The sequence below is a fragment of the Gracilinanus agilis genome, chromosome 2, assembly GCF_016433145.1.
Source record: "Gracilinanus agilis isolate LMUSP501 chromosome 2, AgileGrace, whole genome shotgun sequence".
NCBI lineage: Eukaryota > Metazoa > Chordata > Mammalia > Didelphimorphia > Didelphidae > Gracilinanus > Gracilinanus agilis.
This window is the reverse complement of record NC_058131.1, coordinates 615,089,554-615,107,127: the sequence shown is the minus strand read 5'-3', so window position 1 is coordinate 615,107,127 and position 17,574 is coordinate 615,089,554. Positions and strand designations below refer to the sequence as shown.

Sequence of the window (17,574 nt, the reverse complement as noted above, 5' to 3'; positions counted from 1 at the left end):
CTTCAGTTTATTGTCTCATAGGTGGAAGATTGGTAAGGGTGGGCAATGGGGGGGTCAAGTGACTTGCCCAGGGTCACACAGCTGGGAAGTGGCTGAGGCTGGGTTTGAACCCAGGACCTCCTGTCTCTAGGCCTGACTCTCACTCCACTGAGCTACCCAGCTGCCCCCCTAATGTTTCATTTAACAGTTTTGCATCAATATTCATTAGGTATATAGTTTTCTTTCTTGGTTTTTATTAATCCTGGGTTGAATTCATCAAGATCATATTTGGGTTGTGGAAGGAGTTTTGTAGGACCCTTCCCCCCCATTTTTTTCTATATAGTTTATATAATATAGAAATTTTTTTAACATTTCATAGAATTTGCTTGAAAACCCATATGCTTCTAAAGTTTTTTCTTCAGACATGCATTTATGGCTTATTCATTTCTTTTACTAAGATAAGATAATTTAAGCACTTGATTTCTTGTCCTGTTTGTCTGGGCAATTTATATTTTTGTAAATATTCATACATTTCATTTAGATTATATTGGAACATAACTGGGCAAAATAGGTCCTAATTGCTTTTATTCTTAATTGGTTTTGTTGATATTGGCAACTTATTTTTTCTTTTTTAATCAAATTAAAAGTGGTTTATATTTCTTCTCTTTTTAGTTTCTAATTTGATTAACTTATTGCTTTCAATTTTCTAATCTCTTTTTATTTTCTGAATTTCAATTTTGATATTTAATTGGGAAATTTCAATTTGCTGATTTTCTGGTTGGGAGGGGGGAGGTTCATTTGCTTATACAATTCCTTTCTCTGTTCTTTTTTATTGACAAAAATTTTTAGATATTTAGATATTTTCCATAGGTACTTTTGGTAGTGACCCCAAAATTTGGTCATGATATCTCATTGTTTTTCTTTTGTGAAATTATTATTTTTATGATTAATGCTTTGAACTGCTCAATGTTTAGGATTCAGTTATTTAGTTTCAAATTTTTTAATCTTCACTTTGAAGGCAATATTTTTTAATATTATTTCATTACATAAGTAAATGTGTTTAAACCACTGCAAAAGTATGGCCATAGGAGGAAAGGAGTAAGAGACTAAAGATTATGGTTGTCAAACTAAATTAAAATAGTTTCTTGCCCTTTAACAACCAGTCTGCAAAAGGAGTGATATAATTAAAATATGACTATTACAATGTTATTTTAGTCACCTGAAAATGGAAAAAGAAAATCTTACTTGCTTTTTCCTTGTAGACCAGACCTATACTACCTATCTAAAGAAACATTTCTTGTGAGATTTAAACATTCAGCAAACTAATTAGCTTTATTTATCCCCACTTTGAGACATTTACATCAGATTTTTAAAAATAGATGAAGTTTTAAAAATATATATTATATGAAAAAGTGACAAACATGCTCTGGCCTATTTGTTTCATTCTATTCAACGCAAAAGATGCATTTTAAGCAATGGATTGTTCCTTTTATGAGCTCAAATGTTAAGGTTGTGATCAACTCAAGAAACTTCATTTTTTCAAATGCTGTACCAACAAGTTTATAAAGAAATTGTGGCATGGGGGCATAGAGCCAAGACAGCAGATCTCCTCCAAACTTCAAAAATCAAGTTTTGGAGTGACAAAGTCAACAAAAGGTCAAGATAAGACATACTTTTGGGCAAAGGAAACTTATGAGGTCTTCAGGAAAAAATTATGACACAAGGGTGGAGACCTGTCCAGAGTGTTTCTATAACAACAGTGGCCACAGCCAAGAAGGAACAAAAAGCAGTAGTGGCAGCTTTGGGAACTCTCAGCCCAGAGATTGTAGAGAAGTGGGACAAGTGATTAGACAGAGATTATAAGACATTGAGTAGAGCTGACACTGATGGACAACTCTACTACCCATACACAGTTCTGGGTCACTTTTTGAGGGCTAAGAGGAGCACTCATGGTCAGTCACAAGGGAGAAGGGGCCCTGGCTGCAGTTTCAAGTTCAAGAGAAGCACCAACACTTAGAGCATAAGGGAACAAGAAATCTGCTCACAGTTCCAGAATCAAGAAGAGTACTAGTGCTTGTGGCTACAGGGGAGCAAGGGCCTTTCTTGGGTAAGGAGAGCAGGGTCATACCTATATCAGAATCATATCACCTTGAAAGCCCCCAAAACTTGCAGAAACAGTTTTGAAAATAGCGGCATGAAAAAACCTGAAGCTTGGGATATTATCTCCCCATCCCAAGGTGAGTAGACCCCAACTTTAACATAAAGGTAAAAATCAAGAAATGGTCTGGAAAATGAGCAAATAACAAAAAAGGAACTTGATGATAAAAAGTTACTATGGTGACAGGCAAGATGTAGACCTCAGAAGAAAGCAATTAATGTGAAAACAGTCAACACCAAAGCCTCAAGGAAAAATGTTAATTGGACATGAGCCCCACAAGAATTCCTGGGAGAATTAAAGAAAGAGATAAGAGTAGTAGAAGAAATTTTGGGAAAATAAAGTGATGCAAGAAAATTATGAATAGATAATTAACAGCTTTATAAAAGAGGCACAAAAATCAAAGAAAATAACTTAAAATAAAATTGTGCTAAAGGTAAGAAAAACACAAAAATCACTGAAGAAAAGAATTTTAAAATAATAAGTTAAATGGGAAAAGGAGGAACAAAAAATCACTACAGAAAAGTGATTCTTAAGAAGAATTTTCCAAATGGAAAAAAAATGTGCAAAGGCTCACTAAGGAAAATAATTCACTAATAAGTCCATGAGATAATAAGAAACAATGTGGGGAAAGTCAATAGAATGAAAAAATATTTAAAAATATGAAATGTTTCATCTGAAGAATACCAGACCTAGAAAATAGATTGAGGAGAGATCATTTAAGAATTCTTGAACTATCAAAAACTATCATTTTTTTAAAAAAAGTCTAGATAACAAATTTCAAAAAATTATTATGGAAAACTGCCCTGAGAGATACAGAGTTGGTAAAATAGAAATCAAAAGAATTGACTAATCTCCTGAAAGAGATCCCAAGTGAAAACTCCCAGGAATATTATAGCTGAATTCCAGAGCTCCCAAATCAAAGAGAAAATACTACGAGCAACCAGAAAGAATATTGACTAGTGTCAAATATTATGGAACCACAGTCAGTATCATACAAGATTTAAGCAGCTTCCACATTAAAGGAGTAGAAGACTTGGAATAATGATATTTCAGAAGGCAAAGGAGCTAGGATTACAACCATAAGTGACTTATCCAGCAAAACTGAGCATAAGCCTTCAGGAGAAAAAAAATGGATATTCAATGAAATAGGGGACTTTCCATCACTCTTGCTGAATAGAAAATTTGACATTAAAACACAAGACTCAAGAAAAGCATGACAAGGTAAACATGAAAAAGCATCATAAGAGACTAAAAAAGGTTAAACTGTTTACCTTCTTATATGGCAGTGATGGTGAACCTTTTAGAACCATCTAGATACCACATGTCATGCCCTGCCCCACTGACTAGATGCCATGCCCCACCCTCCCCAGAGACTGATTTGTTCCCCTACCTCTTACCATAGATGGGTAATAATCAGGGGAGCTACATTTTGCTAAAAGATAGCTAATGAAATAATATCAAAAAATTTTACATCAAGTTTTTCTGATAAAGTTCTCATTTGTCAATATATAGTGAACTGAGTCAAATTTCTAAAAATAAGAGCCATTTCCCAATTGATAAATGGTCAAAGGATTTAAAGAGGCAGTTTTCAGAAGAAATCAAAGCTTTCTATAATTACATGAAAAAATGGCCTAAATCACTATTGATGAGAGAAATACAAAGTAAAATAACTCTGAGGTATCACCTCACACCTGTCAGAAATTAAAAATGCCAGATAGAACATGGGAAAATAGGTAACACTAATGAAGTATTGGTAGAGTAGGGAACTGGTCCATTCGGAAGAACATTTTGGAACTAGGCTTGAAGGACTATAAAACATATCCCTTGATTTAGCAATACCACTATTAGATTTATATCCCAAAAGCTATCCAAAAAGGACCTATATGTAGAAAAAATATCAATTCTTGTTTTGGTGGAAAAAATTGGAAATTGAGGTGATACTCATCAATTGGGGAATGGCAGAACAAGTTGTGGCATATGATTGTGATGAAGTACTATTGTGCTATAAGAAATGAAAAGGGAAGTAAAGTAAGATCTATATCAGTGGTTCCCAAACTTTTTTGGCCTACCATCCCCTTTCCAGAAAAAATATTACTTAGCGCCCCCTGTCACATACTATCACCACCCTCTTACAATTATTCACCACCCACAAATGCACCAGTGGCCATCACCGCCCCCCCTGGATCGCTGCAGCACCCACCAGGGGGCGGTGGCGCCCACTTTGGGAATCACTGATCTATATGAACTATGGAAAATGAGGAGAGAACCAGGAGATCATTGTGCACAGTGACAGCAAAGTCATAATGAAAATCAAATGTGAAAGACTTGGCTGCTTTGATCAATACAATGATGATCAAAGACAATTAAATGACTCATGATGAAAAAATGCTATTCACTTTCAGAGGGAACTGATAAATTCTGAGTACAAATTGAAATATAATTTCTTCATTTTATATATGTTTTTATAATATGGTATTTATAGAAGCATGCTTTGCACATTTTCACATGTGTAATTAATATCATATTTTGCCCTCTCAGTGCCTTTGGGAGAGTGTGAAAGGGAAAAATCTGGAAATGAAAATTAAAAAAGAAAAGGCTAAAAATAAATAATAAATTAAGGGAAAAGAAATTGTGGTGTAGTGGAACAAGCATTGGCCTAAAATCAGATATCTATGTCCTGCCACTTGCTGGCTATCTGTCCTTTAGTAAATCACTTTTTTTGTCTTAGTTTTCTCATCTCTCTTTTAAAAAAGGGTGAATTCAGGAAGGCAAAGGCTAGACTAGATAAAATCGAAAGTCCTTTCTAGCCCTAATTCCTATAATTAGTAGAAAGAGTTTTGAACTGCAAGTTAATTTGATTTCAGAAGGAATTGATCCCCAGAAGCTTCCAAATAAAAACCTGGTCCATTCTCAAAAATTGTACAAACCAATAAAATTATTTAAGGCCTTAATGATAAAGTGATATATAACTGATTCTCCTTTTCTCCATGTTAGCAGCCTCTTTTCTTCATACCCACCCAGTCGAGGTATCAGATCAATCCCATGACATTCCATCTGTATTAAATACCAATTCTATGAAAGAAATATAGGGACAACTACAGTGAATTTCTAAAAATTCCATGAAAATACCAGCTTTAGTCAATTTCCATATTAAAAATAATAAAAATCACCTTTATTTAATATTTAATAGTGAAGTCATAGCATAAATAATACTTAATGCATTTTTAAATTACAAATGTTGATGTTGAAATTTTCATCCTTTTGAACTAACAGTCCTTTGTATAAATGGCTTTATGGTTATATCTCATATTAAACCAGTAGACGCTAACCTGTCTTAACATAATATGGAAAAATTTCATTTTTCATAGAAAGCAGTTTTTACAAAAACTTATTATTGCATGTCTCTTACAGTCAGTAACCTTTTCAGGAGAATTTTATATTTGGATGGCAGAAGATGGATTTCCTATTAGTAAGTTATGCCTTAAAACTAAGGTATGTATATATAAAAATGAGGTTATTTTTCATTTTCAATGCTATAGCAGCCCTCCTTTCCATTTTTACGGGAACTAATCTTCTCTAGAAATGCCTTTCTTTATGAACCTATGCATATTTATCTCGTTACTTTATAATAACATTAGTTATTCAGCTGACTATTTGGTAAAGAATTACTTATATTCTACAATACATTGTGAATGTGATATTGGTGTTGGTATTAAATTAAGTTATGGAAGAATGAAGACATTTTTAGATTATAATCCTCATAATATTTATCTGTATCTGATGGGTACATGTGAAATCCTGCTGATGTGTAAAGATGATGCAGTTTTTTTCTTTATAAGGTATAAAAAGGTAATGATTAAGTCAGGTAGAGGATGACATAATAAAGGGACTAAAATTAAACATTCTAAACCTAAACTTAGGAAATATACAAGCATCCATATGTTGCTATGATTTAATATTTAGTTGTTTCTGTTAGAATGGCAATATTGGAACTTGAAGGAAACTTAAGGTTTATCCAAACCACGGGCTTTTAACATGGAGTCCATGAAATAGTTTCATTTTAAATGTTTTGATAATTTCATTTCAATATAATGTTTCCTTTGTAATTCTGTGCATTTTGTGCATTTAAAAATATTATGCTGAGAAGGGGTCAATAGGCTTCACCATGTTGCCAAAGGGGTTCATAACAAAAAGAGATTGAGAATCTTTGATCTAGTCTAATCCATTAATTGTATAGAATTCAAAAGACGGGAAGTGGAATGCCCAAATTTACACCAGAAATTAAAAGCAGAGCTAGAGCTAAATTCATGTCTGAGGCTCAATCAATACCTGTATAATGCTGCTTCCTTTTCTTGAGAGCAATAAAGGAATAAAATCTAGAAGTTTCATTTCTGTGATAATTCTTTATCCTTCCACAAGAACTATGTATGTGCATGACAGGAGGAGTTAATAGTAGACTAGTTTCCTTATGCAGCACAGTCTCCTTGCTGCTAATTAGGAGAACTGATATAAATTGTAAGATCAACTTTATCTTACTGTTTCTGAGACAGTGCCACCTTTGGATGCCTTATGGCAGGGGGTTGGCAACGTATGGCTCTCGAGCCACATCTGGCTCTTTTGAGGGCCAGATATGGCTCTTTCTGCAGTCGATTTTTTTTCAGGTGCTATTACAGGAGTGTACACTGTGAGCACTGTATAGTTCTCACAAAATTACATTTTAAAAAATGTGGCATTTATGGCTCTCATGGCCAAAAAGGTTGCCAACCCCTGCCTTATGGCTTTGTACTCCCTAATCTTGGCTTAGCATTTTGTACAATACCTGGTCATAATTGAAGAATATGGGTGAAAACAAAATCAACAATGATATCATTTATCTTTGACACAGACCACCATTGCTACAGACAGCAATAATCTGAAATATTTGAAAAAAAACCCGAATAATTTATTTACCAACTTTATGTTGTAAAGGACTTATTCTGGCTAAGACTGGGAAAATAATTTTAAACACCCATTCATTTTATTCATTAAGTGTGCAATAGATTCAAAAGAAAAAGAAGACATAGCTCTTGTCTTCTTGGTATCTTGGGGAAATAAGACACAAACCAGTGAAACAATAACTCTCTTAGTCATGGTAGTAGAGCCAAGGTTAGATGGTCTCTCCTATGGTGATACTGGCATGGATATTTGGTGGAATAGGAAGGCAAGCATACTAGTTTGTAGGCATTGACCAGAGTTCTCCAAGTTTCTGGGGCTTTTTCACTTTGAAGGAACTTTGACTCATGGAGGCTAGGAGAGGAGAAAGCATGACTGTGTTTCATTCTGTTTCTCCTTACAAGCCTATAAGGGAGCTTGTAGTCCTCCTACCACTGAAGGCAGGAAACAGCGTAAGTCTTCAATAGAAGCTTCTGACCCAATTTGAGTGAGAAATAATAGTATAAAATAATAACAATAGCAAAAAGCAAGATAGCTGCAGGAAGAAGAGAGGAGAAAAGAGGACTGGGCCAGTGAAAGGAGCTGAGAGATATGGGGGTCAGTTCTATTTTGTCCAAGTTTCCTCTTTTGGTACCTGTGCATCTAGTCTTCCTGAACATTGACTCCTACTACTGCACACTCTATGCCTGCTAATAGACTGTCATACTAAAGCATTTTCTACTCTCTTTTATTGGCGCATTAAAAACTTGAGTTCTTCACAAGCAATATAATGGTGTAGAAAGAACAGTGGCTTGGACATCATCATCCTCAGTTCTAGGTATAGTTCTTCTGCTAGATAAACTTAGTAAAGAGAATTCACTTTTCCTGGACTCAGTTCCCTCATATATGAACTGATGGGATCAGGCTAGAATAGCTCTCACCTTCCTTAATCAAGACAATAATAATCACAAATTGTGATCAAAAAGGAATGAAACTGATTCCACAAGGTTCAGAAAGTAAAGTCTCTTTACTTTCAGTGACTCTATTATGTGTGATTTTAATGGTCTCTAATAATTATGGCAAATCTTCCTCTGATCAAAGGGAATTCTTGCAGCTATAAAAATGCAATATGGGAATGTTCTGTCTAGAGATGTAAGCCCTGTAATGATTTTTAAAATATATCAAGGAGACATTAAGGCAGGAAGAGGTAAGGAATCACAACTGAACCCCTATGTCTTTCCCAGTTTATTTTCCACTATGTATAATTTCAGAGGGGGCAGTCTGATTACCTTAATTTCCTTGACCTAGGTGAAGACAAATCTCATTTTCCCTTAGTTCACCTGAGATGAGGGTAGATTTTTTCAAAAGATGAAAATTATGTAACTAGGGAATAAAGCGAAAGCAATTGCAAAGGGCAATAATGAGCTGAATCTACAAAGCACACAACCCTTATCTCCTACACTAACTGTAATAGAGTTTTTAGAGTTCTATTACTATTCCTCATTTTACCTCTTCCTTAGCTGTTCTAAAGCAAAAAGGGATCTATAACTATTTGAAGAGAGCAAGGAGTATCAAGGTGGCCCTAAAAATTAGGTATGTTAGTCTCTGACATGATGATTATTTTAGTTTCTTAGAAGAATTCAGTGAAGAGCTGGGGTTATTAGTAAGACGAAAATTTATATTAAGGAATATTTCGATTATGATTGCTGACCTTTCCTTCTGTGACAGCCCCTCACAATAACCAGGAATTTTGAATAGGTTAAAAGGAATAATTGAATTTAAATACTTTGTTTTGCAACATTATTAGTAGAAGCATGATTGATTTAACTTTAATAATGATTTTTATAGATAAATGTCACATAATTTTAATTTATAGTTCATAAACTCTTAATATATTCATGAATACATTTTCTTGACAAGCAAATATTTTCATTAAAGATTATATGCTTCTATGAATCCCTAGGGATTTAATTAGTTTCACCTATGAGGAATCTTAATAATGATAGCAGATATTTATATAGTGCATAAGATTTATCAGCTACTTTAATATACATGACTTTATGTGATATTCCTCTTTTGCATCTGAGAGGCAGTGTGTTGCAGCAGTTAGAGAGCCAGTCTTAGAGCCAAAAACATCCTGAGTTCAGAAAACCTGCTGTATGATCTTGGGCAAATTACTTAACCTCTCAATTCTCCAAGAAAGTCTCCTAAATGATGGTGTATTAAAGGGAGTCTCCTCATTTTAGTTTATTTGGCCAAGAAAATTATAGCTCCAATCCCCCTAATCTATGTTACATATGTATTCATAATTTAAATTGGAACCTGGTACTCTCTTATTTGTTCACTCATTTAGCCTTTGCAAATCCTATGGGGATTTCTGATGTGAGTCTTTTATGCTAAAGCTAAAAATTGAGGGATTTATTTTGACTAGGTAAGTGCTATGGCTTGCTGCCCTGCATCGTTTTCAGTGGCCGTGGGGACCACTACAGGACGTTTATTGATCATTAATGTTTATGATGTCAAAAACCCGAGACTTGTTCACAATATCTTTCTGACCAATGCTTCTTTACAGCATACACAGTAAGTATGACCTACAACAGATGTTTTTGTGATACCTTATATGATATGTTAGCTGGGAATACCACAAATCAATAGTTTTGAGGTGATAGCATAGAGACATCTCCTAACTTGTTTAATTGACCCTAGCTAAATATTAAAAGGAAAATATCCCTTTTTCTCTTAATGTAGAAATGAAAAATGTTTTTGTTCATTAACATCCTATTTTTTGTTTTTCTAAATTTAAGATTTTTACGTATTTCAAAATATTATAAAATGTTATTTTGTAGTATTATAAAGGCTTGAGGTTGTAGGGCACCATAATATAATAAAACAGCTCCCTTTGAAAATTGTTAATGTAAACCTACAAATGAATTATGTGGACATAGTATATGTCATTCATCTCACTTTCTATGACTAAAATATTAAGTATAGGCTAATGTTTCATCATAGGATTGAAATAAAAGAATCAGAGTAGAAAGAAATCTAGTCTAGCCCGTATTCTAAAAGGTTATAACTATAATATATAACTATAACATACTTGACAAGTGATTATGTAGCCTCTTCTTGATAATTTTCAATGAAGGGGAATTCACCTTGTCTTGAGGGTACTCTATTCTTTTTTTGGTCAGCTCTAATTGTTTGGAAGTTTTTGCTTTATCCTCATTACATTCAATTCCATTAACCTCTAATCCATTTCCCATTGATTCATCAAATACTTCAGAACTCCAGGTAAATCTTCATAATGAACATGCCCCTTTGTTCTGATCACCCTTCTGATCAGTAACCACTTGGCTATATTTTGGTCTGTCTCCTGATTGTACCCACTCCTGCAATGTATTAAGATCTGGTACTTGGGCTCCTTGGAAACAAGCATTTAGACAACTGTTTACATTATTCTGTCTTTGGTAATTATTGCCATTATTCTATCCAGTATTTTGTCTCCATTCATTATTATATTATCTATTATATCTTTTGTTCCTATTTATCTGTCTTGAAAATTGTCCTCTGTAACGACAATCTCTCACAAAGTGTCGAATTTTGTTACAGAGATAACATCTCTAAGGTCCTGATTTCCTTTCCCTAGGTACATACTAACTCCTAGATTGTACCAGTCTTAAGGCCACAGTTTTTACCTCTTTAATTTCACTGTCCTTAACTCTACCATTTGCCTCTTTCAATTGTCTCCTCAGACCTTCTATGATTGTGTCCTTATCTTCAGTACACTTATCCTTATCTGCAGCTTATACATAAGTTGCTTTTCTTTTGAGCTCCTCTAGACTCATCAGCTCCCAATCTGGGCAATTTGATTTAAAAAAATTTTTCACAGCCACACAGGCATTGTTAACAAACAGCTGTTTGATGTGGGCAATGGTCTCTTCTGCCAATACATCTAAATCTAGTTGTAATTCAGCTGTTCCCATTAAATAATCCAGAAAACTTCCTGGAGTCTCATCACAATTTTGTCTAACTTTTTCCAACCTAAACCATACATCAAGATGATGGGAATTCCTCTCAATTACCTCAACAATCAATTTTCTAGCCTGTTTTAGTTATGCTCCTAGTTTAGGTCTAATTCCTCGTAGTGCTCAGGCCATGAGGTTAATGAAGCCGTCCACCGACTCCACGAAGATTCCTAGTGGGTTGGACACTCAGAAAGGGGAACCAAGGACTGAGTGAAAATGGGCTACGGGTCAAGGATTAATGGAAAGAGAATATAAGGCGAGAATAAAGATACACAGACACAGAAAGTTTAGGCATAAGGTAGACAGACAGCGAGTAAGCTCTGATGGTCAAGAGCTTCATGGTTAGGAGCTCTGATGGTTGAGAGCTCTCTTGCCAACTGATGTCTTGTCACTTTTATTGGGGTTACATACAACAGTATGGGGGGAAGGGGAGAGGCTGGTGGCCTGATACATTAACATTATGAGGTAATCATCATAAAATGTAAACTGCCAAAACCTAAAACAATAAGAAGAGCTAAGATCAGGATCCAGGGTGGATAGGGCCTAAGGCATCTACTGATGTTTGATACCTATGTTAATTGATCATTGAAGGAAAAGTAAGGAGACTGAGATAACTGACTCTCTTCTGGGGTGTGGCCTTAGGGAAGGGCTAGGGATTTGGCAAGGTCAACATTCAATTTGACTCAAGATTGCAGGGATCAATCATTAGCAGTATAAGAGTTAAGTTTTTGAATACTTCTTAAAATAATATCACAATTAATGTATACCTGGATTGCTACAGTTAATGGAGGATTGTTTGTTGTCTCCTCAATAAACTCATTCCTATCTCTCTTGATTAGTAATTCCTCCATGAGGAGAAAAAAGTCACCATAATCTGGATCATAGATCCTAACTGCTCTTTTGAATTCCTAGATAACTTTATTTGGTGCATCAAAAAACCTAGGGGTCCTGCATTTTATAGCATCCAGTTGTGGGATTTAAGATGTAACACCCCATCAGGAGACATAAATGGCATATCCTGCAGTGGAAATAAATTAGCAGGATTTTTATCCAATTCCTCAGTTTCCCTTTCCAGCCTACTTAGTATCTTTGCCTTTATATGATTTCCCTCACCATTTACATTATTAAACATTGCCACATTCATTATGTTATAGTCATTATATTTGCCATTTACCATATTCTCTTTAAAACATTTCTCCTTCATATCAATCTTAGCCTGCATTATAATCATCATGTTTTAACTCTGAATCCCTAAACATCCACATAATACCAGCTTTGATCTTACACAGTTACCAGAAGTAGCCATCTATATTTATAAACAATTTCCAAACCCATACAGACAAGAGGCAAATAAGAGCAGATCTGATGTATAGTCAACTACATAATTGGTTTTAAATAATCACAACTTAACAGCACATAACAATATTTAGGAAAAGCCATAAACAACCAGTATGGAATAAACATCAAGGTATTGTAGAACATCATCACTTGCCATACAGGAATAATGTGGAAATAATAGGTAATATAAAATTGGCTGTTAAAATTAGCAGTCACTTTGAAAGAAAAAAAAAATCCCAACTAAAGATGTTACTTGACTTCAGCACCTGGACAGAAGTGCATCCCTTTGACACCCAAGTGTCAATCAACCTCAGAGATGTACTTCAGGATACTTCAGGACCTTGGACAGCTCCCTCCTTCAGCAGTAAGCTGGATGGAACTTTCTGTATGAAGGCTTTTGATAGATAGGTCCAATAGAATTCCCAAAGCTGCTTAACCATCTTTTAACCCACTGACACTCAGCCTTCACTAAAAATCCCTTTTTGCCTTGCCCCAAACCAATCTAGGTTTGATCTGCCTGGCTAGGCCAAATGAATTATGTATCTAAATGATACTTGGTGATATAGGGGATCTCAGTCAAGTAATGAATGTTAGGACCAGTAACTGAAGATCACAGGGTTTCGAAAGGCCAACAAGATAGATCTTACAGGACACCAAATACAGTCCAAACAAGGGTTTATTAAGGGAAGGGAAAGGAATTGGGATGATCTAACTATTATTCGATAACTAACCCTCCCAACAGATCAATAGTTGTTCCTTCAAAGGAAGCCTTCTGAGATATTTAGCTACACTGTCCTTACCTCTCTCTACCTAACATCCCAGTTCTTACTGTAAATAAACTCCCCTAACCTAAATTTCCCCTTAGATGGTGCCAGAGATATTAAGGTAGGGAGCTGAGCAGAAACGGGGCTTAGGAAGAGTTTCTCATGGACAGATATCTTGGCAGTTCTGTAGATGTATTTCTCAGCCAGCAGGAAACAGGATAACCAGGTACAGGAAAGATGGGATGATACAACAGAAGGACAGTTGCAAGAGAGAGAATATCTAGCTCACCTGGTCTACCCTAGAAGACTAGATCAGACTCAAACTCCAGCTCAACTATCTGTTAGAAAAAGATAGCCCTCTAGAATTCTGGAACCTTTCCTGCCTCTGCCTTTCCAGCAGATCCTGCTTTTTCATGTCTCTGCATCCTCTGCACACACTTTACTTATAACAGTCAGCTCTAATTGTTTGGAATTTTTTCTAACATCAAACTTAAATGTGCTTCTTCACACCTTTTCTCCTGTGGATCCAAATAGAAGTCCAATCTCTCCTCCAAATTGAAAGCCTTCCAATACTTAAAGAAGTACCCCATAAAACGAACTTCCCTTATAGAATTTTAGTCCTTGGGATTACCCATACCCTTCCTCTCTACACTGTGGAGCCTTCTTTCTCAAAATCTAAGGTACATATCAATACCTTCCCTGGGCAAAGAAAGGATATTTCCTATTTGAAAGATGAATATGCTCCCAGCATCATACTTCATCCTTCCACTATATTCCAGTCACCCTGGAAATAAGCAGAGTTACCTAATTACAATAGGAAAGAGAATTACAATTTCAGAAATAACAGTCTAGAGTAAAGTAGAGCTTAGTTTATGAGCCATCATTATTCTCTAGACCTTGAAAGAAAAATCTTCTGATCCCATCTGAGAATCTCTTCATTTTTCTCAAAATTGATTTGTAAAAGCTTGCCAGGTGAGTTGACTCTCCACTAAGGGAGTGACTATCTCATCCCTTCTTTTACCATTCTCCATACTCCTTTGTCTCTAAGGTGTAACAAAACTCTGGTAAAGAGAAAGGAACATGAATTCTGGAGTGAGAAGATGCGATCTAAGGTTATGACAACAACCAGAAAGTTACTTAACTTGTTGGACCCTCGTTGTCAAGCAGCATGGTGGAGAGAGGGATGAATTTGAAGTCTAAGAGATCTGGGTTGTATTCATGCCTGAGATGCTTACTTGATTGTGAGAGCAAAGGCCAATTACAGAGCTTCATAGTGCTTTCTAATTTGTAAAATAAGCATAATAATCTTTGCACTACCCACTCAAAAGGTTGTTGTGAAGAATGCATCTTTGCAAACCCTAAGGGGCTGAATAGATTTAAGTTCTTATTATTAAAGACTACCTTGGAGCAAGTAGGCGACTCAGTGGATTGAGAGCCAGGCCTAGAGATAGGATGTTCTGAGTTCAAATCTGACATCAGACATTTCCTAGCTATATGTCCCTGGGTAAGTCACTCATCCCCCATCACCTAGTAGTCCTTAGTGCTATTCTGCCTTGGGACCAATATACAGCATTAATTTTAATATGGAAGGAAAGGGCTTTAAAAAAGAACACATTAAAGTTATTATAGTCACTATTATCATCATCGTGGTGTTTAGTTTAATAGAGCATGTCTAGAAAAGTTAGTCCACAGTATTTTATTTGTTCTCTGTATGGTTAGGCAGAACAAGTCCCTGAAATGTGTTTCTTGAAACCAGCTGCTTGCTAATTGATCATTTGTGATCTCAGATAAAAAGGTAATATGGGTATCAAAGAAACAGGTCATGATAATTTTTCCATCATCTCAAAAATATGATGAAATAGCAACTTGAAGGTTCACAAATATAGATCTCTCTATAGTAGTTATATATTTTCTTAAAGAAAATACTTAAAATTACCATCTAAAAGAGTGGCTGATGCTGAAGACTTATTATCCTCTAAGACTATTGTATTTATTCAGAATCATCTTATTTGTAAAAATCTATTTTTATTTCTATCCCTATGGAAAAGGGATTAGATATGTTCTATGTGGCCTTAAAGGGCAAAAAACCACACAACCAATAGGTAAAAGACATAGGAAGCTAGATTTCAAGTGACTCCATAAAGCCTTACTCCAATGTCTCACTGTGGCAAGAAAGTAATTCTGGGTTCTTGAAGTCTATGCCAATACAGCACACCCTTTGGCAAGTTCATGCTGGCTTTAAAAAATGGCCCCAGCAAAATACTAGTCTATTTTTTGAAAACAAATCTGGATAATGCAAAATTAGGTCATCTCATCATTCAGAAATTAATTCTTTGGCCATAGTAACCTTGCAACGAAGAAAAAATTTTAAATAGCCCTCCGTCCTATAAACTCTTTCTTTTCTATAATGACAGGTAACAGTGCAAAAAAATGGGGGGGGCAACCACCCAAGATCAACAGTCTACACTTTTTTTTAAAGATAGCCGAAAAAATTTAACTTAGCTTTTGAATCATGACTGGAATAACTGAATTGTATCATTTTGGACATTCCCATGGCAAACAAACTGGAACAAAGAAGGAAACTACAATTAAATGGAAGGCTGGCTCACAAGTTCTCACTGGAGAGACAAATGAAGCAATTAGTGAAATTGGTTTTACAATGTAACCAAAAGCCAACAACAAACATAATTTTAGAAATTATTAGATTGTCTTATACTGTAGGATTCCTGATAAGTATTTAGAAAAGGACCTCTATTAAGATCATTGTAGCTATTGCATCAACATTGCTATAGAGAATGAAGAGCTAGAGAATTCTGTGGACTTGATAACACCCTCCAAATGAAATTAATATATACTTTGATACTCAGTGCCTTTAATGAGAAGATGGGAAGAGATGAAGATGGCATATAAAATGATGGAAAACATAGAGCAAGGATAAGGAATGAAAGGCCAAATAAATGTAATCTCCACAGAAGTGTCACATACATGACGAAATTCTTTTACTTGAGAAAAGAATGTGTAATTAAAACAAATCTATTCTGACCTTTTTAAATGTTTCTAATGATGAAAACTGAGATATGGATATAATAAAGGACCTGGGGACCTGATAAGATAATTTCACATAGAAATTTAACAAATGTAAATCAATTGCCATAATGAGGACCTAAAGAGCCTTTTAAAATAGTCTTAGCCAATATCTAACTTATTAAATGAATATGTAAAATCACTTGTAAAATTTTATGAAGAAGGATAACAGAAAACTATGAGCAGGATTACCTCATAAAACAGTGAAATGTAAAACTAGTGTAAAGAAACTTGAAGAGACACCTAACTAAACAAAGTCATCTCATGGGCATTTAAGAATTAAAATAGGAAAGCAAATAGATCAAAAATGGAAATGATCTGCCAAGATTTTTGTAACTAACTCTTTGTCATCAGATATTACATTTGATTATAGAGAAGAGAGAATAAAACTAAAGAGCACATAAAAAGGAAAAAAGTAGCTGAGTAAACCAATTGTCTATAGAAGAGATCTATGCTGAAGATACTTCATAAGGTATTTTAAAAGAGATAAAAATACCAATGAGTAGGCAGAAAATCTCAGCCTTTATCAATGTCAAAAAAGTGAACAAGAGAGCAGCAATAACTATCAACCTACATATCTACTTTTCCACCTGTGTGGCACTCTATAGAGTGCTAGACTTGGGAAAATCTGAGTTCAAATCCTGCCACACTAGTTGTATGGCCCCAAGTAAGTCATTTAACCTCTCAGCCTTAGTCTCCTCATCTATAAAATGGAGATAATTATAGCACCTCTTGTAGGGTTGTCATAAGGATGAAATGAGATAACATGTATGAAGCAAATTTTTTTTGGGGGGGGATAAGAATTTATTTTATTTTTTTAAACATTTATTAATATACATTTTTAACATGGTTACCTGATTCATACTCCTCTTATCCCCTTCACACCCCCCCCCCGCACTCCCCCCACCCATGGCCGATGCGCATTTCCACTAGTTTTGTCATGTGTCCTTGATCAAGACCAATTTCCAAATTGTTGGTAGTTGCATTGGTGTGGTAGTTTCGAGTCCACACCCTCAATCACGTCCACCCCGACCCATGCGTTCAAGCAGTTGTTTTTCTTATATGTTTCCTCTCCTGCAGTGCTTCCTCTGAATGTGGGTAGCATCTTTACCATAAATCCCTCAGAATTGTCCTGGGTCATTGTGTTGCTGCTGGTACAGAGGTCCATTACATTCAATTTTACCACAGTATATCAGTCTCTGTGTACAGTGTTCTTCTGGCTCTGCTCCTTTCGCTCTGGATCAGTTCCCGGAGGTCTCTCCAGTTCTCCTGGAACTCCTCCAGTTTATTATTCCTTTTAGCACAATAGTATTCCATC

At 35.3% G+C, this 17,574-nt stretch overlaps 1 protein-coding gene across 1 annotated transcript in view; it reads left to right on the top strand.

Annotated features, from left to right (window-relative positions):
• LOC123234246 (cilia- and flagella-associated protein 43-like) overlaps positions 1-17,574 on the top strand; it is a 227,621-nt gene that overhangs the window by 87,685 nt on the left and 122,362 nt on the right. Inside the window, exons 11-12 of the mRNA XM_044660173.1 lie at positions 5,549-5,629; positions 9,480-9,628. Coding sequence (XP_044516108.1) covers positions 5,549-5,629; positions 9,480-9,628 — 230 coding nt within the window. The remainder of the gene's footprint in view (positions 1-5,548; positions 5,630-9,479; positions 9,629-17,574) is intronic.